This window comes from Dromiciops gliroides, chromosome 1 (assembly GCF_019393635.1).
Source record: "Dromiciops gliroides isolate mDroGli1 chromosome 1, mDroGli1.pri, whole genome shotgun sequence".
In the NCBI taxonomy this organism is placed as follows: domain Eukaryota; kingdom Metazoa; phylum Chordata; class Mammalia; order Microbiotheria; family Microbiotheriidae; genus Dromiciops; species Dromiciops gliroides.
Genome location: NC_057861.1, coordinates 40727501 through 40755069, shown reverse-complemented (window position 1 = coordinate 40755069; position 27569 = coordinate 40727501). Strand labels below are relative to the sequence as shown.

The following is a 27569-nucleotide window of genomic DNA, read 5'->3' as shown; positions in this document are numbered from 1 at the left end:
TTTTTAATCCCATCTATGTCCACTATGGATTGGAGACATGGGGAGATGTCAACTGGCTTTCCCATGTCCTAAACTTAACAGAATTCAGAAAGAGGATCTGCTTTTTAAGAAGAAAGAATTCCATGTAACATACTCCCTCTCCTCCCCTATTCTAGACTATCTAATTTAACCTCTGAGGTCCCTTCCAAGTCTAAATCTATGATTTTATAATCTCAAAAACATCATTATACATTCTTTCCTCCTTTGCTTTCAGTCTCTGATGAAGTGGCCCTTTTCCCCAAGGCCAACCTCTCAAACACCAGTTATGTGACCCTGAGGACTCATTTAACGTCTCTCAACCTCAGTTTCCTCTTCTGTAAAATGTGAATAACAATAGCACTTACCTCCCTGGGTTATTGCAAAGATCAAATGAGTCAACAGAGGTAGAGCACTTTGCAGACCTCAAAGCCCTATATAAATGCTAAAATTACTTTGCATTTTGTGCTGATTTGTGTGTTCACAAATTGTTCCCCCACCTCCACCAGACCCTATCCAGTAGAATGTTTTTTGTTTTGTTTTTGTGGGGCAAAGAGGGTTAAGTGACTTGCCCAGGGTCACACAGCTAGTAAGTGTCAAGTGTCTGAGGCCAGATTTTAACTCATGTCCTCCTGAATCCAGGGCCAGTGCTTTATCCACTGCACCACCTAGCTGCCCCCAAGATCATTTTGGTTTTTTTTGTTTTGCTACCCAGTAGAATGTGGGCCACTTGAGGGCAAGGCTTTTGTTTCACATCGATCTTTATAGCTCCAATATGAGCATAGTGCGTGCTTAATCAATGTGTGTTTAATGAAAGTTCGAGATAAAGCTGGACCCAAGAGATCCCATTTTCAAAACATAAGAAAGGATCCCATCACTTACCTTCAGGATCACACTGGGCTGGGTTACTAATGCAAGAGGTTTTGTAATACAATAACGTGACTCCTCTCTTCTCTCGGAGGTAAATGCCTTTACTGACTTTCCCTTCTACAATGTCTAGGCAAAGAGGAAAAAAAATGACAACATTATCCTTTAATCATCCTGTGAGGCAACACCTTCTGAGGACATGAGTCAGGTCTGTAAGTAGCTAAAGTGTGTTTTTTTATAGCATTTCTCACTAGTGGCTATTCCCTGAGTTCCCCATGGAGATCTGAGCCACTGACCTGAACCTTATCTATGCTTTATTGCTGGAGAAATTACTTTAGGGCCTTCCTTCTCCCACCTCCATACTTTACTTAATTTTACAAGGGTAATATTTAGATTCAAACTAGAATTTAAAATGACTAATCCTAAACTCCATCTCCTTCTGGGCTCTAATTAGGGACCTCAATTGCCAAATTTTGAAGTAATCTTTTAAAAATAAATAAATAAAATCCACTCTAGGTAGACTTAAATATCCACGACTCAATAAGCCAGCCAATTACCAATCTAAACAGTTTCATCTTCCTGTTTCATACTTCCTGTTGTCCTTATAAAGGCAGCCTAATTCAATTTGATTCCCACAGCCAATATCACCATAACTGACGATGGGTGCCCAGTACAAATGGTTTATGGGGGAGATAAGAGAGAACTATAAAAATTAAGTGTCATTCAAAGTTTATAGTTCATTAATTTCCTAGTTGACAACACACCTTTACCATGTGAGCTGCTGAACTATACGTCCACTGCCCTTAAGGGACCCATGTCAATCATGTGATTATCCCACCTGGTGGCCTATCTAAGCCTCCTCCCTCCTCCTCCTCCTCCTCATCCTCATCACCTGATTCAACTCACCGAGTTTTCTCCAGCCAACAGAAGCAGGATGATGACTGGCTCTAAAGGCATCTGCTCAACGATGATCATACCTACTCCATTCAACTATTTTTTCATGGAAGGATTTTTTTTTTTACTTTTCTGAGGGGAGGGGGAAGGGTAGTACAAGTTTAAGGAGAGACCTGGCAACTAGGCCATGCTGACAGCCCAACCAGATCATTCTGGATGCCAAAATGCACTGAGATCATAGGTTCATAGATTTGAGCTGGATGGGACCTTAGAAATCCACTGACTCCTATCCCCTCACATTAGATGAAGAAACTGAGGCATCGAGTCGCACAGCTAGTATCTGCAGTAGTATCTGAAGTCAGTCTTTCTGACTCCAAGTACAATACTCTATCCACTAAGCAAACGTTGCCTCCAGATCATTTCATGATCTAGTTTAATAGGGTTCCTTGGGGGGAGGGACTTTTTTATTTCCTTTTTAAAAAAATATTTATTAATGTTACCAGCATCCAGGAAGAAAATGTTTTAAAGACCTACTTCTGGAAACTTCCACTTTGTGGAATTTCATCCCAGGTCCAGAAGAAAGGAAGGTTTAACAGTCGTATGAGGTCAGATTTAGAATACTTTCCTTTATGGTTGTCATTATTATTATTATTACTATATACTGTTGTTACTATTATATTATTATATACTATTATTAGTTTTGTTGTATTTTATAGTAATAATCGTAAGCCCTGACATTTACAAAATGCTTTGAGTTTCATTAAGCACTTTACCAACATCTCATTTAGTCTCAACTACATGTGACAGGCTTACAGGAATCTATCACAATAGAGGTTTCCAATGAAATCAAAAAGCACAATTTTGAATCCCCAAAATATATAGCCTATGGAGAGGACTTGGCCACATCCCTGTTTACAAAAGGACTGATCTTGGATCTGGTTTTGTTTTTATTCTGGTTTTGTTTTGTTTTGTTCTGTTCCTTTAATCTGAAAACAAACCACCTGGGGAGGGACCTTGAGACCCACTGTAGGCACCATAACTCAAGTCAAGTCAACAAGCAAGCTTCAGGATCAAATATAAAATCCTCTGTTTGTCTTTTAAAGCCCTTCCTAAGGGGCAGCTAGGTGGCACAGTGGATAAAGCACTGGCCCTGTATTCAGGAGGACCTGAGTTCAAATCCGGCCTCAGATGCTTGACACTTTATAGCTGTGTGACCCTGGGGAAGTCACTTAATCCCCATTGCCCTGAAAAAAAAAAAAAAGCCCTTCCTAAACTGGCCCCCACCAACAACTTTCCAGTCTTCTTATACTTACCACCCCCTCGCTGTCCAGTGACTATACCCTCCATCTCGTGATGGCTCTGAACATTTTCTCTGGCTTCCCCCAGACCCAGAGCTCTCTCCCCTCCTTACCTCCACCTCCTGGTTTCTCCGGCTTTCTTCAAGCCTCAGCTAAAATTTCACCTTTCATAAGAAGCCTCTCCTGATCTCCAATAATTCTAGTACCTTCCCTCTGTGATTTATCTCCAATTTATCCTCTAGATATCATGTTTGTTCATAGCTGCTTACATGTTGAATTCCCCCACTAGTCAGCTCCTTGAGAGCAGATTCTTTTACGGTTTTTTTTTGTAGCCCCAATGTCTAGTACATATTAGGTGCTTAATAAATGCTTGTTGATTTAACAGGAGATAATTCACATCCCCCTTGGTGTGCTACAGCAGGGCTTCTTAACCTGGGGTTCACAGATCCCCTAAGGGTCCTGTGTCTGAGATTTCATGGTGTCTACAAACTTAGATGGGGGAAAGGGGATCACATCTTTATTTTCACTAACCTGAAACTGAAATTGATCATTTCCTCCAATTATTTAGAAACATGCTTCTGAGAAGGGGCCATAGGTTTTACCAGACTGCCAGGCGTCCATGATACAAACCAAGGGTAAGAAACCCTATGGTATAGCTACCAATAGTTCAAACAATCTTGAACCCAATTTGCAATTTCTAATCCCCACTTTCTGCAGTGTTCAATGTAGGTTTTTACTATTCCCTGGGACATTTACTTCCCTGACATCTCAAAAAAGGGTAACTGAATTCTAATCAGAAACCAGACTGGCCTTTAAATAAATCGCAGGTCCAAGCTTGACAAATGCAGCACAAAAATATTTAAGTCCTCACCTACGGTTGCAGAGAAGTTAGAGTAGGCAGAGTCATTGGTATATACAAAGGTAGAATTATGGGAGGTAAGCACAGTGAAGTTGTAGTTTCTTAATGCTGGGTGAGACAACAAAAAAAAGGCAGAACAGATGAGTCAAACACAGAATCAAACAGAACCAACCATATCTCTCAACATAACAAGGAACAAATATATTGGGGAGTAGTTTTTCCCTTGAAAAAATGGGGGCCATTTTCTTCCCAAATTCTCCTGTCCCCACCACCACTTCCATCACCCCTTTTATTTATTCTTGGGGAAAATGGATATATAACATTATCAGTAACACCAACCATGTATAATCATCATCAATTATACCATGATGAATCCATTTCCAAAGCCAGGCTATTGTTGTTCCTGGATTCATCAATAATAGCTGGTATTATGAGAAAGGGGATCCAATTTGTTGGCACTAGCTCCCCGAAGATTAAATAGTTGAGAGGTATGAGACTAAATTCAGCAACACAATGGCTTAAAAAAAAAGAATTAGGTAATCATGATGTTATGATGACTTATGGAACAGAAATATGGGATGAAAACATTCACATGATATTATGACAAATGGACAAAACAAGAGACTTGAGCCACAACAAAAACAGAGCTTTCTGCATGCTTACAGCATGGTTTTTAGCCAACTGACATCTTCCCTAGAGCAAAACACAGTGATGGATTAGGACTTCTCTGCTTCAAGGACTTGTGAGCAAACTGAATATTCTAACATAACAGGATTGTGGAAGTAATGGCTGTCTGAAAAATTTGGTTTCCCCCTCCCCACTTCCAAAAAAAATAAATACAGAAAAAAATGTTTATAACCTAGGCGTAACACTGTTGACACCCACATTATGGACCAATCAAGTTAGCTCAAGTTTTACTGTGTAATTGATATGTTTGGACAGAGAAGACATAATTAAGCCAGAGAATAAATACCAAATCTGTGTAATAAGCCACATTATAAAAGCACAGTTAGGACTTTAAAAAAATTAAACTCTGTGGATTGAATTAATGAAGTTGGGGGGAGGGAAGAAACCATATACCCAAGAATATTTACATCTCTTTTTGAAATATCTTCCACCACCGTGTGATGGACAAAGGATTTCTTCAATAATACCTTTCAATTTTGTGTGACATTCTCCCTCTAGGCTCCTTAATGAGATCATTTAGAGAAAAATAGAATGTAAGATGGGGAATCATTTACTGTGACCTGAGCTGGCCACATACCACAGAGTCCAAGGAGACCTTTTTTTTATTTCTACAATGCAAAATATTTTGGAAAAATGCCACGGTCAAAGACGTAGTCACTTGATGGCTTTTCAAGCGGGACCTTCATTACTGCCTTCTAAGTAGGCAGTGTGGAGAAAATCATGATGGTGAAGTGACCATTATGTTTTCTTCTACCATATTCTCCACTTAAGGCCTTCTTCTGGCTACTAACTCTAGGATTAACAGAGCCCCTAGCCTTTAACTCAGCTGTACACCCCTTCTCTACAGGTTCTGGGAAGGAGATTTTTAAATGCTAGCTGAACTGGAAAGGAAGATTCAGAGAATTTGAATGGAACCAAATAGTACACCTGGAGAAAACGGAGGTTTGCTAGTGTAGAAAACCCAATTCAACAATATTATGCATCCCCCCCCCCCTCCAATTGGAGGGAAAAGGCAGAAAAGAAAAAATCCATTTCAATAGAAATAGATCAAGTCTGTCAGAAACTCAAGGCAGACATACAATGCAATCCTCGGTGTACACAGTAGCCCAAAATGTTTGAGTCATTTATGAGGAAAACTGTCAATGAATTTTATTCCATAAAAGAATAGCACATCCAAAAAATGCATTCCATTCAAAATGATCCTTATAAGAGAGGGAAAAAATTCAGAGTAACGTTGGGCTTTTTGGAACAGAGTAAGAGTGAATTTTTAATATTTTAAATTCAATTTTAATCCTTTTTTTATATCTGAATAAAGCTGTGACCATAACTTGGGCACACTTCATACCTTGGGAAGGATTAGGGTGGGAGTGAGGAGGAAAGGACAGGAATTTTTTTCTTTCAAGGGTGGAGAAGAGGATTGGTTGGTGAGGAAATGGCTTCCCTGGGTGACAAAGAACACCTGAGAAGGACTCGTGGAAGGTTATTTGAGGCATCAGTGAACTTAATAATGTGGCCAGTGCTTTGGCAATGAAGTTGTTTAGTCTCCATTTGGGCAGACACCTACAATAAGATACTTCTTCCTAAATAAGGAAATATAAGACAGGGCTTTTAAATGGAGACATCAATGTGAAATCTTGGGCAGCTTTTTTTTTCTTTTGAGGCTGTAGGCAAAGAAAGATTTTAATGAGATTCTGAAGTACTTGAAACTCTTGGTCTTTGGGTCATAAAATGTCTGAAAATGCTATTAAAATGTCTCTGAAATGCAAAATTATGTGGGGAGGGGGGAAGAGTGGGGAAGAGAAGGACTGCCAAAATATTTGTTGGCAAATCCATTCCTACTACCGTGGCTTCAAAGCAAATACCATTCACTTCCGTTTGTCCTGTTCCCTTTTAACTTACTGACAGTGACACATTCTTAGGTTTATGTCCATTGCCAAGGCCCCCCTGTGATTCCCCTGGGTCTACCTCCTGTGGTATCCTGAAGCTCGTGAATTCCATCCACGGTGTCCAGTGGCCAGTAATGAGAAGCGGATGCTAACACCTCAAACCCTTACAAAGAAAAATAAACAAATACAGACCATTAGGGGAGCTGTCTTTGGGTAGCTGAAGGGCTATCACATGGAAGAAGGGTTCGTTTTCTTCTGCTTAGCCCCAGAGGACAGGACTGGGAGTCTCGGTGGGGGAAGTGAGAGAGGCAAGTTTAGATTGGATATTGAGCAAATTTTGCTAACAATTGGAGCTGTCCCAAAGGAGACTGTGATGGCTTCAGAGATGGTGGGTCCCAACTCACCAAAGGTCTTCAAACAAATTTGGGGGGGGGAAGGGGAAATACACACATACACATATAAACATAGATGTATTTATCTTCATAGAAATACATATATACATGTATATATAGCAAGAGCTCTATATGATCACTTGTAAAGTACAGTATGCATGTTCTTTTTACAGGTACAGCTTGGACTGGGTGACCTCTGTGACCATGGGATCCTAAAATCATAAATTTAGAGTTTGGAAGAGACCTTAGAGGCTTGCTTTATATTTATTTGCATGTTGTCTTCCCCATTAGATTTTAAGCTCCTTGAGAGTAGGGACTGTCTTTTGCCACTTTTTTTTATTCCCTGTGCTTAGCACAGTGCCTGATACTTAGTAGATACTTAATAAATGTTGATCCATTGATCGGGTCTAACCCTCATTTTTTTTACAGATGAGGAAACTGAGGATGAGAAAGATTAAATGTCTTGCCTAGGGTCACGGCTAGTATCTAAGGAGGGACCTAAATTATACTCCCTATCCATTGTAGCACAGCACCCCCCGCCCCCATTCCAACTCCAAGATTCTTAAATTCTGATAAAGACACATGACAAATAAGTTTTTAGATTAACCAGAAATGATTGAGTCCAAAGGTTAGAATGAATGTAGACAATATGTCTACATTGTTCCTCTTAGCCAAACAGAGATAAAACTAGGAATTTTGTGCCTGGAGAATTAAAACAGACCCTTCTAGACCAACTAGCTTGAAACACACATTGAAGAAAGAGGGCACGGCAAAGGAGACGTTTCATGCCACTCTGCCACTTGGAAGCTTCCTATTTTTTCTCAGTGAGTCAATAAACATTTATTAAGTGGCACTGAGGGTAGAAAAAAAAGGCAGCCCCTGCCCTCCCTCAAGGAGTTCACAGCCTTATCGGGGAGCCAATATGAAAACTGTGTACAAACAGGTTATAGACAGGATAAACTGGACAGGATAATCGACAGAAGGACGGTAGATGGGATTTTATCTGGGACCTGTGAGAATCAAATGAGATAATATATACATAAAAAATCGTGTAAACCCTCGAGCATTCCATAAATACTAGCTGCTGTTGCTATTATTGCCATTCAGGTTCTAAGCTCTGTTGTTTCCGTGCTGCTGAAGGACTACAAAGTCAATACCATCTAAATTCAATCCCCTGGGACAAAGCCCCAGTTGCCCCTACTTTAGTCATAGTCATTCATACTTTAATCATTCAGATGACAGTAGAATTTAAATATCTGTAGGGTTTTTTTGAGTGTCTCTACCTCTAGGTAAGGGATAGAGTGCTGGGCATGAAGTGAAGACCTGAATTCAAAACCTGCCTCTAACATTTACTAGGTTTGTGACTTTAAGCAAGTGACTTCTCTGTCAGCCTCAGTTTTCTTATCTGGAAAATGAGTAGGTCAAACTCAATGGTCTGTAAAGTCCCTTCTAGCTCTAAGTCAATGAGCTTATGATGTCAGACATTTGCAATCTGTTCATATAATTGAGTCATTTTTTCCGCAGTTAGCAGTTGTCTGATGTTGTGTATACATAGCTTTAATGCAAGTTGAGCACATAACCCTGCAAGATGAGCTGGATGTAACAAAGGTTAACATTGAGTCCAACCTCTTAAAAAAATAGTACAATGATGTATTTGGTGTCCTGTGGATACAATTATCCTACCCCTGAAAAGCTCTACAGAGACTTTGACATATAAAAGTAAACAAAAAAAATTATCTACAGCTTTACCATTGTTCCCACTAACATCCTTTTTTTTTTTCTTTTTAATTTTTCAATCCAGACCTCTGATTTCATTGGTGTAGGCTAGATTGCCTTTGGGAAATTACAAAGTCTTTCCATGACCCCAAGCTTCTTGAAATCAAGGTCTGGTTTTTTAATGACAATGTTTTTATAGGGCTGTAAGTTGAGGAATACCATGGAGCCCAAAGAACTGGAGCTGTGGATCACCCTGCAGGCAATGGACAGGTGCATGGTGGGCATGAACAGGCAGCAGCATTTCAAAAGTGAGAAAATGCCCAGGAGTAGCAATATAAAGGAAATCATCAAAGCAATACCCAGCTAGGAGGGAGGAAAAAAAGATGAACTGGACAAGTATTGAGAATGAGAGATGGGGGCAGCTAGGTGGCATAGCAAATAAAGCACCAGCCCTGGATTCATGAGGACCTGAATTCAAATCCAGCCTCAGACACTTGACACTTACTAGCTGTGTGACCCTGGGCAAGTCACTTAACCCTCATTGCCCTCCAAAAAAAAATGGCAATCCAGGGCATCCATGAGAATGAGATGAGAGATGGACAGTCCAAATGTTTTGCTCATAACCAAGCAAGACTCCTCCTAGTACATTGGATGATATCCCTCAAGGTAAATTTATGGAAAGGAATGAACATAGTCACATAGTAGGCAGACAAGTATATATTACCATCTGCATTGTTGGAGGGAATATCCACAAAAAAAAAAAGAAAGCCTAGATCCATTGGAGTACTAGAGGGAACTCCTGGTATGGAATGTTCCTCTGCTGACACAGATTAACTACTCATCTGTTACTTAAAATTTCAAGGTTCTCCTTGTCACTAAGAAGTTAAGTGACTTTCTCGTGATCATATAACAAGTGTGTGTCAGAAATGGGACTGGGTCTTCCTGATTCTGAGCCCCTCCCTCAAGCCACCATGCCACGCTGACTACCTCTCAGTAAGTTACTAGCATAGCAATCATTCTGAGCAGAAAAAAAAATCAATAAATATAAAAACAATCCTTGACTCTTTTTCCACTTCTCTAAATTTCATCCTGAAAGAAACATCTGAAAAAATAATATCAGTTCCACAGTGAACAGATGCTCTGCCTCCTTCAGAGTCTTCTCTTTCATAAAATAAACTCTTCAGAGAATAAAGGGAGAGTTGATTTCCCTAAACATCTTTCCCAGTTGCAAGCAGAGTCAGTCAGAGTTCCAGGTGGAGAAGCTAACAAAAGCCAAATGTTGGAAAGGTCACTCTTTCCTTGTGGCAACCTGACTCCCAGTTAACCCAACATGGGTAGATGTCAACTAGGAGACTGAAAAAAGATTTTTAAAAAAGTAACTTGAGAGGTAGCTGTAGGCTGCCCGAGGTTGGGAGCAAAGGATTCTGATTTGTTCTACTTTTTCCAAAACACAGCAATATGAGAGAAGGCAAAATATATACGTCAGATTTTTGCCATAAATGTCTATTTAGTCCAGGAAGAAGATATCCCCCATGGCTGCTGAAACGCTTACCCCTTCCCTTCTGCCTCTTAGTCTCTCTTGCTTTCTTCAATACAACTCCAATTCCACCTTCTTCTGGGGGTCTTCCCCAGTCTTCTCAGATGCTAGTGCCTTCATCTCTGAGATTACCTTACACCTCTTCTGCATCTGTCTTATTGTTGTTTTTGTTTAATTGTTTTTGCAGTTGTGGCCAACTCTTTTTGACCCCATTTGGGATTTTCTTGGTAAAGATACTGGAGTGGTTTGCCATTTCTTTCTTCAGATCATTTGACAGATGAGGAAACTGAGGCAAACAGGGTTAAGTGATTTGTCCAGGGTCATACAGCTAGTAAGTGACTAAGGTCAGATTTGAACTCATGAAGATGAGTCTTCCTGACTCTAGGCCTGGTGCTCTATGCCCCATGGCACCACCTATCTGCCCATCTATCTTTGTATATATTTAGTTATTTACATGTCTCCAACATTGGAATGTAAGCCCCTTTGAGGGCAGGAATTGTTTGGGCCTTTCTTTCTAGCACAGTGCTAGGCACATAGCAAGCATTTAATTATTTTTTCTTATTGATTGATCTGAGAAATTCTGGGCTTGGACATGTATGCTGGAAAGGCGTAAGCAAACAGATATGTGACAAAATATCTCCTGAGGGTGATAAACAGTGGTGTTCACAGTTCTCCCAGCTGCAGAAGGCAATCTGCCCGCATCAATCATATCCCTACAGAGAGGTCCCATGGAGTCCATTAAAAGAATGGTCCCCTCTTTCTTCACCTAGATTAATATACACACATACTCACACATGCACCAGATGCTATGTGGTCAATTATCTAATTAATTCAGGGTTTATTCTTCTTTCCCGAAAGGATAGCAGATAAAAATATACATATATTACCTCTAATCTTCACCCACTCTTTGTTTGTTTGTTTGTTTTAGTGAGGCAATTGGGGTTAAGTGACTTGCCCAGGGTCACACAGCTAGTAAGTGTAAAGTGTCTGAGGCCGGATTTGAACTCAGGTACTCCTGACTCCAGGGCTGGTGCTCTATCCACTGTGCCACCTAGCTGCCCCTTCACCCACTCTTGCAAAAATGCACAATTGTTCAGACCATGCTGTGAAAAGAGGGCTTGCCTTGGAGCCAAGGACACCTAAGTGCAACCTCAACACTTAGGAAGATGTGCAGTCCTGGACAAGTCATTTAACCTATCTGAAATTGAGTTTCTTCTTCTGTGAAATAGGGATAGTAATAGCACTTATGTCACAGAGTTGTTATGAGAAAATGGAAGGACATTTTTCAAACCTTAAGGTGTTGAATAAATGTGAACCATTATTATTACAAATATATACCACTTCAGGGGGGCAGCTAAGTGGCGTAGTGGAGAAAGCACCGGCACTGAAGAGCCCTTATCCCTTCCTGCCATTGGCCAGAGGATGCCCTTATGAACCTCTAAAGGCTGGAAGATTTGGGACTTCCCCGGGTTTCCTAGCTTTGTCCCTAGAACAGCAGTAGCAGGCAGCAACATCAGAATCAAAAGGTGACGATGAACTTAGACATGCTGAGGAAATGAGTTTTGGGATGCTACAAGGAACTCAGCTACCCAGTACCTATGGGAAATTTCATGATGAGCCCCCAAAGGGAAGCAAAGGACTTGCAACCAAAGGATTGCTGGGAGCTTATTCCCTTCCTAAGCTTAGCTCTCCTTCCTCTGGACCCTTGTGCAGAAGAATGTATCCCAGGTTTGGAAGGATGATTGAACCAACTGTTCTTCCTGAAACACCTTAGTAAGTACTTGTTTCCTTTTTGTTAATACGTTAGATTTTTTAATATCCGATATGTCCTCCTTTTGCTGCAATCATTTATTTTATATGATTTGATATTAAATTCACAAAATTTTGACATATATAGTCTTTAAATCTTCATTATGAAAACACTTTTATCACACTGGATATTAAGCATGGATTTTATGAACAATCCATTTTCTAAGTCTATTCTTGATTATGTCCCATTTGTTTTCTTTTTATATTTTATTTTAAAATAAATTTTAATTAATTTTATTTTATTTTAATTGCTATATGATGCTTTTTTTTTGCGGGGCAATGGGGGTTAAGTGACTTGCCCAAGGTCACACAGCTAGTAAGTGTCAAGTGTCTGAGGCCGGATTTGAACCCAGGAACTCCTGAATCCAGGGCTAGTGTTTTATCCACTGCGCCATCTAGCCACCCCCTATATGATGCTTTAACGTGCCCTAAATTTTCCCCTCCCCTCTAATATATGTTTCTAAAACCTAAATAAGACAGGATGGCTAAGTAAAATCAACTAATAGCCAATGGGGGAAGAATACCAGTGGAGGCTCGTGAGCTTTAGTCCAGGGGGTGAACCTAATTCTTAGGGTTACCCCAAGAATCTTGAAAAGAATTAGCCCAGCCACCATCTGGGTATCCACACTACTAGCCCAGTACAAGTTGAGAAAGAATCCCCAGTGCTTGAGCTAAATAGAGACTTTTATACAGAAAAAAGCTAATTTTAGACTCAGTTTAAGAAACTCAGTCTTCTTCTCTAATCTCTGCAAGAGTTTGATCAAGTGAGCATTGGACTGTTCAAGATCCTCTAATAGACTTCCAAAGACATCTACATTATGTCAGGTTAGGTGGGGAAAGAACCAAAATGAAGCCTTTAGACCACAAAAGTCAGATTTCTGTTGCCTATGGCATAGATGATACCTACCTCCCTGTTCATAGGATTTGGATCTATAAGGGCTGTTAACAACCAAGGGCTGTTAACTTAATTAAGAACCAGAGAGAGAGAGAGAGGAGGTGGAGAGAGAGAGAGAGAGAGAGAGAGAGAGAGAGAGAGAGAGAGAGAGAGAGAGAGAGAGAGAGAGAGAAGAAGAAGAAGAAGAAGAAGAAGAAGAAGAAGAAGAAGAAGAAGAAGGAAAAGGAAAAGGAGGAGGAGGAGGAGGAGGAGGAGGAATAGAAAAGGAGAGAGAGAAAGAGGAGAGAGAAAAGAGAGGACAGAGAGAGGGAGAGGGAGAGAGAGAAGGGGGAGGAAAGAAAGAGAAAGAAGACAGAGAAAGAGGAGAGACAGAGACAGAGAATGAGAGAGAGAAGAAAGAGCAAAGACAGAGACAGAGACAGACAAACTGTATTTAAGTCTAATTGGCTTCCTTTGTAATACTATGGATTTTATTATCAGTGTCAAATGGTCAATAGACTTCATCAGATTGCCAAAGGGGTCCAGGACAGAAAAAATTAATAGCCTATGAGAAGTCCAACTCCTAGTCACATGACCCTTAAATTGCCATCTGCCTTGATTTCTTCAATTGCAAAGTGGAGCTAAGAACAGCACCTATCTCCTAAGGTTGTTGTGAGAATCAAATGAGATGATATTTGTAAAGCTCTTAGCACGGTTCCTGAAAAATAGGTGCTTGATGAATGCTTATTCTCTTTCCTTTTGCTTCATTTTATACATAAGGCAACTGAGGCCCAATGAGGGGATGTGACCTGAGCATTCCTAGCAAACCTCTTCCGAGGGAAAAGGAAGATGCAGTACTGAGTTTTTGCCATCTTCACCGTATTTGGTCTCTTCTTCTCAGACCTGGAGCTGCATCCAGTGGGGCTTGGAGTCCTTGTCCTCTTAAAATTGGATGGGAGTCAGCTGTTCATTCCATACCTAGGCCAGCCAGCAGCTATCCAGTGAAAAAGGGGTTTGTTTTTTTAGGTTCGTTTTTCCACCTCATAAAAAAAAGTTATCTGCAAAAGGACATGTTTATAAACTAGAAAAATGTGATCTGTGATGACTTAGTCAATCCATCCTGTGATTCAAGCTTAACAAGTTACTTCGGCTTCACCCTCTGTCCATGAATGAGGTGCCCCCCAAAAGCATTAAATCCACTGGCTTTATCCTATATTTTTCTTCTTTTTTTTTTTTTGGTTTGTTTTTGTGGGGCAATAAGGATTAAGTGATTTGCCCAGGGGCACACAGCTAGTAAGTGTTCACTCCTTTTTTTTGGGGGGGGGAGGCTGGGCAATGAGGGTTAAGTGACTTGCCCAGGGTCACACAGCTACTAAGTATCAAGTGTCTGAGTCAGGATTTGAACTCAGGTCCTCCTGAATCCAGGGCCAGTGCTTTATCCACTGTGCCACCTAGCTACCCGCTTAGCCTACATTTTTCTATGTATCTCTCAACCTTCATATTTTATCTCCCAAGAGAAAGTTCCTTGAGAGCAGGCTCTGCTTCAATTTTGAATTCTTAGCTAAGCTTGTCACATAGTAGAAGCTCCACAGCACTGAGGGCAGGTCCTCTGATTCCCAAACCAGTGTTGTTGTTTTTTAATTCCCACCATACCACACAACTTGTCATGTCTAAAAGTCATTTTAAGGTGGCTTTTATGATTCCTTATAACCTTAGTATGCCTCTTCAAAAGAGTTGGAAGGGGGGCAGCTAGGTGGCGTTGTACATAAAGCACCGGCCCTGGATTCAGGAGTACCTGAGTCCAAGTCTGGCCTCAGACACTTGACACTTACTAGCTGTGTGACCCTGGGCAAGTCACTTGGCCCTCATTGCCCTGAAAAAAAAAAAGAGCTGGAAGGGATCTCAAAGGAAATCTACTCAAACCTCTCTCATTTGCAGATGAGGAAACTGAGGGTCAAGAAAGTTGAGTGACCTACTTAAGATCACTCTGTAAGTAAGCATCAGAGATGGGATTTGAACCCAGGTCCTTTGACTCCAGAATCAGTAATCTTATCCCATTACCATCCCTTTAGTCAATTTCAACTTGCAAACATCTCTGGGGAAATTGGCCTAGAAGTAGGTAAGATGGAAAGCTGGGCCTGGAGTTGGGAAGACCTGAGTTCAAATTCCTTCTCAGACAGTCACTATCTGTATGTGCCCCGGCAAACCACTTAAACTCTGTCTGGCTCAGTTTCCTCAACCATAAAATAGGGTCAATAATAGCACCTTCTTCTCGAAGTTGTTGGGAAGAGCAAATGAAATAATATTTATAAAACACTGAAGAAAGTGCCTGGAACATAGTCAACTTAATAAATGTTTGTTTCCTTCCTTCTAGGGAAATGGGAATCTGACAATAATCTGGTTGGTCCTGCCAATGTCGACCGGCAGACTAAATAATGCAGGATAAAAATAGATTAAAATATCTACTTGGGCACCAGAATCACCCAGATTGATCACTTTAGCCAGATTGTTACCAAAATGCCAGCTGTATTTACCTCCAAGATCAAATATAAAATCCTCTGTTTTGCTTTTAAAGCCCTTCAGATCTCATCCTAACTTTCCAGTTTTCTTCCTCTCTACTCCCAGCCCCATACTCTGTAATTGAGCTATGTCAGCCTATTTGTTGCTCCTCATACACAACACTCTACATGTCCCACCTCCATGTATTTGCACTGTCTCCCATGCCTGGAATGCTATCCCTGCCTCACCTCTGGCTCCCAACTTCTCTGGCTTCCTTCAAGACTAAGAAGACATCCGACTATCAGTAGGAAGCCTTTCCCAATGTCTCTTACCCCAATCCATCCACCTTTCCCTCCAGTGACTTCCCTCTGAGATCACCTTCCATATACATGGTATATATCTGGGAAAGATAGAGAGAGACGGGAAGAGAGATAGATGAATAGTTACAGACTATAACATAGATAGATATAGTATATAGTATTGATAGGTAGAGAGAAGTGACAGACAGAGACAGAGAGGTAGAGATAGATAGATAGATAGATAGATAGATAGATAGATAGATAGATAGATAGATAGATAGATAGATAGATAGATAGATAGATAGATGATAGAGTATATAATATAAATAGATATAGTAGTATATAGTATAGAAAATATAGTATAGGGGCAACTAGGTGGCGCAGTGGTAGAGCACCAGCCCTGGAGTCAGGAGGACCTGAGTTCAAATCCGACCTCAGACATTTGACACTTACTAGCTGTGTGACCCTGGGCAAGTCACTTAACCCCAATTGCCTCACCAAAAACAAACAAACAAAACCAAGATGTAGTATATAGTATTGATAGGTATAGAGGAGAGGCAGAGAAACAGAGACAGAGGTGGATAGATAAATATATGGCATAAAAGTTATAGTATATGATATTGATAAGTAGAGAGGAGCCAGAGAGACAGAGAGAACCAGAGCCAGAGCCAGAGAGAGATTGATTTACATGCTGTCTCCCTCATTAGGATGTGAGGCCCTGGAGGGAGGGCCAGGCACAGATTTTTGCCTTTCCTTTCATCCCTCACCCTCAGCAACACAGTGTCGGGCACATGGCAGATGTATATTAAGTGCTGACTGACTGACTTGACTTGGCACCGCATTGACACAGTGAAAATCATATCTGCCATCTCAAAACCTAACTGAGACATTCGTTCATCTAAACTTGAAATCAAAACAACAAATATTTACTTACTGGGTGCCCACCACAGACAAAGTATTTTGTGCCTGGCGTTGGAGCAGCCACGGGCAAATGCAGGAAGGTCCTGCAGATTTCTAGAGTTCATCTTTTGTGCTCACTAACCTTAGGTTTCAGGAAAAGAGCATAATGGAGAAAAGCATGGGATTTAGAGTCAGATGACTTGGGTTCAAATCCTGGCTCCCCTCCCTTGTTATAGAACAAATCTAAAAATGGTAACTCCTATTGTTACTATTATCCCATATCTCACCAAGATACCAAATGGCAAAGAGATAGTCACACTCCATTTTTTTCTGTCAATTTCTATTAATCCCCGATGGAGCAAATACCTTCAGACCTACAGCTCACAAACATATTTTAGAACTGTACAGGGCTCCCTAGAAGTGGATTCAGCTGACAAGAATTGCCTCGGAAAAGTAGTAGAGACACGTGAGAAGTGGTACCCTATGGTTGTCCACTCCCTGGGCACTTTCATCAGGGATCATGCTCTGAATACCTGAACCGGAGCCAAGAAAAGCCTGGCAGACCAGTCACGCTGTGAGAAATGTCCAAGGGCTCTGGGAACATGGTGCTAGGGAGGGTTACCAAGGGTGCCACGCCCTACCATCCATCACTGCCTAGAGCTTCGAATGAATGCCAGCAAGAGAAAACAAGAGATGCCTCTTGTACACACAGAAATCGGGGAGGGGGGCAGTGAAGGAGATGAAGGGAGGGGGAGGGGATGAGAATCCTGCAAATTGAGGAAGAAATGAAATCTTAACCATAACAAGGTGCTAGAAGCACCTGGAAAGCAGGCCCCCAGTAAGATAAGTTCTCCTACTCGCCATATTCTTTATGGCCTTTCCCCATCATCTGTGTGTGTGTCTCCTCAGTGACTAGGGAATTAGTCGTAGTTTATGCCTTAGTTTTACCTCAGACTGGTCAAAATCCAAAGACTACTTTAGTAACCTCCCAGATTGGCAGGCCACGGCAGCTATAGAGGGTAAAAAGGCCGAGTTTAAACAGCAGTCTCTCCTGGTTCTCCTCCTACCTGTTTGACTGCTCCTTCTCAGTCTCCTTGGCTGGATCTATCTCTGAGCCATACCCACTAACCCCAGATGTTGTCTGATGTCTAACCCCTGGGCCTTCTTTGTCTCTTCCTCAACACCCATTCTCTTGGTGACCCTATCAGCTCCCAGAGGTTCAACAATCATCCCTAGATTGATGATTGCCTTTATTACATATCTTTCCTTAAGATGCCGCTCAGGTGCCATTTTCTATAAATAAAAAAGGCCTTCCCTGCTTTCCCCTACCTGTTACTGCCTACCCACCCTAACTCCCTTGAATTTAACTACTTTTATACTTATCATTTATATGCACTTTGGAGGGGGAGGCAATTGAGGTTAAGTGACTTGACCAGGATCACACAGCTAGTAAGTATCTTAGGCCAGATTTGAACTCCAGGGTTGGTTACTCTATCCACTGCACCACCTATCTGCCCCAATTTATATGCACTTTTATTTACTTGTACGTCTTTGTATTTTGTACTACCAATGCATCAGGGCCTAGCACCCAGCATGTAGTAGGTACTTAATAAATGCTTGTTGATGATTGGTTCTGTTAAGGGCTAAAATTCTAGCTAAACTGTCTAAAATATCTAATGAGTGGTCGCCAATAAATTATAAGCTTTAGCAAGAGTTAGACTTTTAAGCATTTATTAAGGAGAATAAGAATTTGGTAAAGAGAGAGAGAAAGGTCTAGATTCCTATCTATTAAAGGGAGAGCACAGTTCAATATTTATTTGCTTTTACCTGGAAAAATTGACAGTGGACCTGGACTAGACTCCCACAGGGATTTGTAGACAGTCCTACATTATTTTCCCAAATTTTACAGCAGGATCTGGCCTCTATTACCTTTAAAGGCTCCACACTAGTACAATATGTAGATGACTTACTTTTGGCCTCTCCTAATGCTGAAATTTGTCAGGAAGATAGCCGTCACTTACTGCTGGAGCTGCACAAGAGAGGGGCGGCTAGGTGGCGCAGTGGATAAAACACCAGCCCTGGAGTCAGGAGGACCTGAGTTCAAATCCAGCCTCAGACACTTGACACTTACTAGCTGTGTGACCTTGGGCAAGTCACTTAACCCCCATTGCCCAGCAAAAAAAAAACAAAAAAAACCACAAATGAGGGGGTTAGAAGTCCCTTCGTGGTCGCCATCTGTTAAGGGCTAAAATTCTAGCTAAACTGTCTAAAATATCTAATGAGTGGTCGCCAATAAATTATAAGCTTTAGCAAGAGTTAGACTTTTAAGCATTTATTAAGGAGAATAAGAATTTGGTAAAGAGAGAGAAAGGCCTAGATTCCTATCTATTAAAGGGAGAGCACATTTCTAGCTCCACTCTCCACCAGAGTCTAAAGGAAAGACAGCGAGACCGAGTGCCAGTCTCTTCCTTCCTCCTCCCACTAGTCCGCGTCACTTCCTGATGCCAAAGAAAAGACTCCTGGTCTTGCCCTCAAAGACCTTCGCTTCATGGGCAGAACTCTTCTACAGTAAGTCTCCAGCAGGTGGCGTTATTCCAATCGTTACAGTTCATTGATGTATATACCCAGCCCTAGCCTCTCTCCTGAGATGAAATCTAGCATCACCAACTGCCTTTTGGGCATCTCCAACTGGATTTCCCATAGGCATCTCAAACTCAATATGTCCAAAACAGAACTCATTATCTTTCCACAAGAACCCTTCCCCCTATCCAATTTTCCTATTCCTAGCAAAGGCACCATCATTCTCCAAGTTACTCAGGCTCATGACTTCATTTTCATCCTTGATTCCCACATATCCAATCTGTTGTGACATCTTGTCCTTTCCACATTTGCAACATCTCTCACATACACCCCCTTCCCTCTCCATTACCATCAGGATCAAATAGAAAGTCTTTTGTTAGTCATTTAAAGCCCTTCATAACCTGACCCCTTCCTGCCTTCCCAGTCTTCTCACACTTTATTCTCTTTCAACCACTCTCTGATCCAATTGCTGCTTGCTACTTCTCAAACACAACACTCCATCTCACAGTTCTGTGTCTTTCCACTGGCTGTTCTGCATGCTTGGAATCCTTTTTAAAGGTTTACGTGTGTAATTGACATTTTCTCCACCACTTTCTTAAGTCTAGCCCGTCAATGAAACAATAAATCAAACCCTGATTTGTAGCATTTGCCAATTTTTGAGGTGTAAATGCTTACATTGAAAATTTAACAATCAGATCATGAGAGTTGGTTTGAGCTGGCTCCAGTACCCCTCTGTCTGTATGTATCTGGTATGCACCTATCATTTACATGTCATCCCCTGCCATTGGAATCTGAGCTCCTGGAGAGTAGAGACTTTTCTTGCTTTTATTTCTGTCCCCAAAATTTGGCACATAGTAGGTGCTTAATGTGTTTCTTTAATTGATTGATCATGACCTTCCTAGGCACTGTAGTCACAATGACAAAGAAAATGGTACAGTCCTAGCCCTCAGGGAGCTTATATTCTATTGTGGGGGGAAAAGACCACCTCCCACCCACCCCAATTTTTTTCATTTGATTACTAGCCCCAGGTAGCAAACCTATCACTAGTTCAATCTAATAGGAAGAACACTTTACCCAACATTTGACTCAGCAATGGTACTATAAGAACTTCACCCTCAGAAGATCAAAGACAGTGGGAAGGTTCCATTTATACCAAAATACTTATAACAGCATTTTTTGCAGTGGTCAAGACCTAGAAACAAAGTGGGCACTGTTGATTACAGAATGGCTAAACAAATCGTGGTCTATGGATTTGTTGTCAGTTGTTTTTCAGTCATATCCAATTCTGTGACCCCATTTGGGTTTTTCTTGGCAAAGATACTGACTGGAGCAGTTTGCCATTTCCTTCTCCAGCTCATTTGACAGATGAGGAAACTGAGGCAAACAAGCTTAAGTGACTTGCCCAGGGTCACAGAGCTAATATGTGTCTGGAGCCAGATTTTAACTTAGAAAGATGAGTCTTCCTGACTACAGGACCAGACCTCTATCCACTCTGGTGCCACCAACTGCCCAAGTCTATGGATAGCATAGAATATTATTACACCAAAAGAAAAAACAAACTTCAAATATTCAGAGAAGCATAGGAAGACTCATATGAACCAATACAGACCAAGGGAACAGGATGAAGTGGCCTATGTTAGCCCCAAGAGACAAATGATAAAATATTTGTCCATCTCCATCAATCAGCAAGCAGTTATAAAGCACCCACTATATGCTACACTGTCCTAGGGGGTACAAAGACAAAAAAGAAACAGTCCCTAGGCTTAAGAATCATACATCCTATGAAGTGAGATAATTAAGCATTAATGAGGTAGCATCCATTGTGCTTGGGATATAATAACAGGTGTGAAGCAATCCCTACCATCAAGGAGATAACATGCACATAAAAGAATATGCAAAATAAACATATATTAAATAGATTTGGAGTAAGTGCAGGGCAATGAAAGGGAGAAGTTTGGCAACTAGAAGAATCAGGGAAGGCTTCATATAGGAGGTGGCTTGGAGAGAAACTAGGAAAGAAATAGAAAAGCCATAGGATCATAAAAGGGGCCCTGGGGGCAGCTAGGTGGCACAGTGGATAGAGCACCAGCCCTGGAGTCAGGAGTACCTCAGTTCAAACCCGGCCTCAGACACTTAACACTTACTAGCTGTGTGACCCTGGGCAAGTCACTTAACCCCAATTGCCTCACTAAACAATAAATAAATAAATAAATAAAATAAAAGGGGTCCTAAGTGTCAATGGGTGTATCCCTTTCATTTTACAGATAAAGAAACTAAGGGTTAGAGAAATGAAATTACTTGCTCAGGACCACATAGATGATTAGTTTCTGACAAAGTAAAGTGTATATTGCCAGGCCCTGATGCATTGGTTCATTTGCTGTTAGCTAGGAACTTATCAGGGTTTGCTTAAAAGGCATCAATGGACATTTTTTTAAAAGAGAGAGAGTGAACATCATGTTAATGTTATACTCTCTTGGGAAGTTAATGCCATACCCTCTTGGGAAAGAGGAAAGGATCTAAGTAAAACCATAACTAGTAATTCTAGCACCCGGGGCAATTACCACAAATTGTGCCTTTCAGGAAAGTAACAGGGGAGGCACTTTAAAATCAACTTTTTCAAACAAAATCAGTTGGGAGGGGAAAGACCTCAAACCTCAAGATATAAGGCCATGAGGTAAAGGAGTGGGATGGAAAGAGAGAGAACAAAGACCGCCCACTCCCTTCTCCACACACCAAGGCCACTGCTGGGGAAGCCACCCCTGGGAAGACAACATGGCTGGGCAGAGGGATGGAGCCACTGGAGGGAGGAAGCACTAGTTATCCTAGTTCCTACTCATTTTTCTTGGTCATTGGATGCTAAACTCCAGTGTTTCTGATAAAGAAGGGTACCTGATTGCCCTCTATACTTTGGACCCATCCAACAAAGTCCCTTATGGATCTAAGAAGCACTTGAAATAAAGAAATGTGATCTAAAAAATTAGGGGAGTTTTTCTACCTCTGTTATCAAAAGAGATGAATTAAGGCAGTGGAAGCTATCTCCTCACACAGTCTGTCCAAACTGTATTTAAAATTCACAGGTTCAAACTCAGTGGCTTCATTATATTCATGATACCCCAAGAAGTTGCCCCCAATCAATCATTCAATCAATGGACAAGAATTTTTAAAATGCCTACTATGTGCCAAGCACTTGAGGGAACCTCTTAGGATTATGGACTAAGATATCTGAGAGAAAAACAATAAAAGGGAGCAAGGGAAGAGAGGAGAAAGAGCTCATAATACCTTTGGGTTGGTCATTAAACCTCAGAAATTCCCTCAGAAGACAGGTGGAAGGTGGAGACAAGGAGTAGGTAGAGCTTCCCAGAGACATCTCCTCAACATCAGGACCACAGTGTATGTACAGATGGACCTATATAGGCTCTCATCAGCCCACAACAAATGTATTTTAAAACATACCATAGTAATGCAATATAATATAATATAGTATACTATAAGACATGATATATTACATATTTATGGTATAATATTATAAATGTGACGTGATATGATCTAATGTAATATAATATATGGTTCAATACATGACAACATAACATTAATATAGTGATATAACATATATGATATAACACAATCATATATTTTGTTCAGTTGTGTCCCTCTTCATTTGTATTGTGTCTTACTCTTCAAGTATTCAGAGAAACATAAGAAGACTTGTGTGTGGGGAGCAGTTAGGTGGTGCAGTAGATAAAGCACCAGCCCTGAATTCAGGAGGACCTGAGTTCAAATCCAGCCTCAGACACTTGACGCTTAGTAGCTGTGTGACCCTGGACAAGTTACTTAACTCTCACTGACACCCTCCCCCCCCCACCCTCAAAAAAGAAGACTCCTATGAACCCATTTGGGATTTTCTTGGCAAAGAGACTGGAGTGGTTTGCCATTATCTTCTCTAGCTCATTTTACAGATGAGGTAAACTGAGGCAAACAGGCTTAAGGGACTTACTCAAGGTCACACAGCTAGTAAGTGTCTGAGGTCAGATTTGAACTTAAAAAAGACGAGTCTTCCTGACTCCAGGTAGCATACTAGCCACTGTGCTAATTTTACATTCATATAATAACAACTAGCATTTATGTAGCACTTACTATATATCAGGCCCTGTGCCAAACACTTTATAAATATTATCTCATTGATCTTCACAACCCTGTGTTGTAGGTGCTGTTATTATCCCTCTTTTTCTACATTTGAGGAAACTGAGTGGCCCAAGGCCATCCAGCTAATAATTGTCTGAGGCTACCTTTGAATTCAGGTCTTTGACCACTCTAAAATGCCTTGATAGATTGATTAAGAGTTGAAACGGATCTCACAGTTCATCTAAATCCAATCCCCTCATTTTACAAAAGAAGAAACAAGAGCAGAAAGGAGAAAGGAGAAATGTGCTGAGGTCACATGGGGGAAATCAAACAGAGTGTTCAGGATTTGAACCCTGCATCCTTTGCTTTCAGATTCTCTGCCTTAAGTCCTAACCAGGGATATCTTCCCTTCTTGGTGAGACACTGTCAGCCTCCTCTGCCAACAGCTGCAAGACCTCTTCCAGGTTTCCTTAAATAAGGTAAGCCAATCGGCCAAAGAGAAAGTGTGGACTACAGCTAAGCTAGAAATGTGTCGGCAACACAAAATGTTCGGTCTCTCGATCACTATTACTCACCTTTGGACAGGAGCACATAAGAAGTTCAATAGCCCAGAAAGACCGGCCAGATTTGAACCATTAGAAGCCATATAGAAACCACCACGAGGCTCGAGATTGACATCATGAATGTGTATGTGTGTGGAATTTGTTTTACACACACACACACACACACACAAATGAGTTTAAAGAAAAGGACATGGAAAACAGCAGAGGGGCAGTCAAGTGAAGGAAAACATGCTGAGCAAGCTAACCCCTCAGTCACAAGATTTCATATGACAGGAGAAAACTGTATGGACAGAGTGAACCCCGTCACAAGATCTGAAGAAAGGAACAAAACGCAAAACAGGGGAGCTAGTCAGGCTCGGCCTCGGAACAGCAGGACACCAGAGAAAGGATGAGAGAGGCTGATGGTCCCAACATTGCCCAATGCATCTGGGTATTAACAACCCCAGATTTCTGGGACCATCCTGCTTCAGCAGAAAGAAGTTTGGAGAGTTGAGCGATAAAGATTGTCTCTCACCTGGATGACCCTGTGTTTGAGGATAATTTCCAGATACCTGTACACAAACAAACAAAAAAAAAAGATCCCAGTAAGACAGAAGGCAAAAGAGAATAAAGAATTCTTGGTACAATTCTGGGGAAGCCCCACCCCACCCTTTTGGAAATTACCTGCTCTTCCAAAAACAAAAAAAGCATCCACGGATAACAACAGAAAAGAGACAGTAGCTTCCTCATGATGGTCTTCCCAAAGGTTTGGAAAAAAAATAGGGGGATTCAAAGCCAGATTCCGGGGAGGTGGGTTACAGAAAGCAGAGTTTGTTTCTTTCTTAAAAAAAAAAAATTAATCCTCACTTCCTTGTGAAAAGGGCATCTTCATACAGGTTCCAAAAAAATCATTTCGGAAGTTCTCCCGGTCGCCGTCGGTTGTCCGGAGGCATGGATGGGTGTTTTCAAAATTCAACAACTTTCAGCAATCGATAAACGCTTTACCATGACTAGAGCAGCTGAGGAATGTGGGAAGAATCAGTCCAATTCCAAAATGCACAGTTTCCCCAGAAACAATCCCAAAAATCTTCCTGCGCTCGGTGCCAAGAAGAGGTCTCTCTCATTCAGCATGTGGTCTCCCGTCTCCTCGGTAATGTTCGGGAGCACCCTGTATATCAAGCTGCGGTTCTGAGTTATTCTTTAAAAAGGAGAGAATGTCGGGGGCGGGGGGGGGGGGGGGGGAGAGAGAAGAACCCTCTTGTGAGAACTTTTTTTCACAGAGTTGCTCCGGCTTTCTCCAGAGGAGCGGAATTGAAATGATTTGCTAAGTCCTTCCCTGTCTGGCTCAAGTTTGCACCTCCATCCCAGATCTAGTTGGGTGGAGAGAAAGTCTGAGTGATGTCATGTTCTCTCAAACTTTGTCCCATTCTGTTTCTCTATTTATATCTTCTTGCTGCTGTCTCCTCGCTGGGTCCTAACACCAGTCTGTTAAGAACAATTGGAAATGTTTAAAGTCTCTTGGGTTCAGAAAGCAGACCAGAGAAAGCACAGTGTTTGGGGGGAGGGTGTGGGGAGGCGGGGAGGAGGCACACTACCCCCCAGCTTGTTCACTCAAGCCAGCATAAATATTAATAAATATTTCAACTTAGAGCAAACAGAAAAATCTATTTAACTAAAAGTTTTGTTTGGCCGAAGGAAGAAATAAGGTGATATTCAGAGGGGGAAAAAACACCAAACCCACGCATCCTTCACTGACCAAAGTGTTGGCTGCAGTGTAGTACTTAACCCTTTGCCAACTCAAGGAATTCAATTTCTGAGCTTTCTTTCCAAACCTATTATTATTATTAACTCTTATGTCTCACAATTCAAAGCACCTGGGAAAGTGCTGGGTATCCTGGATGCTATTTATGGGAAGAGCTAGGGTAAGCCCCTTAGCCCCTCTGTGCCTCAGTTTCCCCAAATATTTTCCCCAATGGTGGTATCCACTCAGAAAAGAGCCTTCTCTCCAATAAACTCTGAAATACATTGGTTATATTCTCAACTATTTAAGTTCCTAGAAGTCAGTGTGATACAGTGGAAAAAGAATTGGCTCTGAAGTCAGAGGATCCTGGTTCAAATTCCACCTCTGGTTTACGTCCAAGTGAGCTTGAGCAACCCACTTAGTCACCATGAGCCTGTTTCCTCATCTGAAAAATAAGGGGATTGAATAGCGATCAAATGGCCTCTAAGGTCTCTTTGGGTTCTGGATCTATGAGGAGAAGTTAGGTGAGGACATAGTGGATAGAGCTCTGTGGACCTAGAGTCAGGAAGACCTGAGTTCAAATTCTACCTTGACCACTTACTAAATGTTTAACCCTGGGGAAGTAACTGAACCTCTCCGTGTCTCAGCTTTCTCATGTGTAAAATTCGGTGGAGGGGGGGTGGAATTAATAATAATATCTCCTACTTCCCAGGGTTGTTTTGAGGATCAACTAAGATAAAACAAACCTTATCAAATTAGCAAAATTACAAACCTTATCAGTGAACTTTGGTCTTATAACAATCAGCAAACATTTATTAAACACCTACTTATTGTTGAATCACTTCAACTAGCCTAACTCTTTGAGACCTTATTTGGGGTTTTCTTGGCAAAGATCCTGAAGTGGTTTGCCATTTCCTTCTCCAGCTCATTTTACAGACCAGGAAACTGAAGCAAACAGGGTGAAATGACCTGCCAAGGGTCACACAGATAATAAGTGTCTGAGGATGGATTTGAACTCAAGATGAGTCTTCCTGACTCCAGGTCTGGCACTCAATACACTTCCATACCTATGTGCCAAGAAATAGATGCAAAGAAAAAAAGTGAATTGTGCCTTCCCTCAAAGAGCTTACATTCTATGAAGGAGACAAAGTAGCTGACAGAGGTTTTACAGCCATTATCATATTTTGTTATTCCTTCCATGAAACCCAGATCCAGGAAGCCATCTTTTGTCCTCACTACAGGACTGGGGTGGATTACATCTCTGAAAGTTTTGATGTGGCAAAACTGTGCTTCCAGACTTGAAGTTCTGTGGATTGGTGACTTTTGGCTCTCTCCACTGCTGCCACCCGTCCCTGGGAGAGTCCCTTTATACCCACCCCACCACCACCACCATGGACTCTCCAGCAAGTTTTCACTTCCCCCTACTGGTTCTCACGAGGAAGAGAAGCAAGAGGGAGAGAAGAAGGAGAGAAGGAAGGGAGAAGGAGAGAAGGATTTGCTCTACAGAGAAGTGAATAGGTTCCATATTTAGGATCCTCCCTTCACCACCAGCTGGGCATCCCCTCCCTATCATGGGCTTCTCTTACTCTCTGTTTCTTTTTTTTTTTTCAGTTATGAGGTTGTCATCAGATAATATTTATTATTCTTGCCCTCAGTGAGCTTTCAACACCAACATAGGTGAGTACTAGAGAGGGAGCACAGTAGGGGGTGGGGCAGGGGGAAAGGGAACAAAGAGGCAATCAGGGAAGGCTTCATAGAGGAGAAGGTACCTGGGCTGAGCCTTGGAGGAAGTAAGGGATCCTGATAGGCAAAGGGGAGGAGGAACTGAATTCCAGGCATGGGAGACAGACAGTCAAATGAGACAGACAGTCAAAGCAAAAGCCTGGAGGTGGGAGATACATATCATTTCCATCACCACTGCCTCTTATAAATGAAGAAGTTGAGGATGGGAAGGAGGGTGGAATAACCGACAGAACCTCTGTGGTCCTCAGTTTCCTCTTCTGTACAATAAATAACCTCTAAAGTCCCTTCCAGCTCTAGATCTATGAATAA

General features: G+C 41.5%; 1 protein-coding gene across 1 annotated transcript in view; it reads right to left on the bottom strand.

The window, feature by feature from the left end:
- Nucleotides 1–24931, bottom strand: part of ADGRD1 (adhesion G protein-coupled receptor D1) — a 482794-nt gene extending 457863 nt beyond the window's left edge. The window contains exons 1-4 of the mRNA XM_043977059.1: nt 24461–24931; nt 24312–24348; nt 6586–6669; nt 898–1011 (exon numbers count right to left, since the gene is read on the bottom strand). Of these exons, the coding sequence (XP_043832994.1) occupies nt 898–1011; nt 6586–6669; nt 24312–24348; nt 24461–24526 (301 nt within the window). The 5' untranslated portion in view covers nt 24527–24931. The remainder of the gene's footprint in view (nt 1–897; nt 1012–6585; nt 6670–24311; nt 24349–24460) is intronic.
- Nucleotides 24932–27569: the final 2638 nt, after the last annotated feature.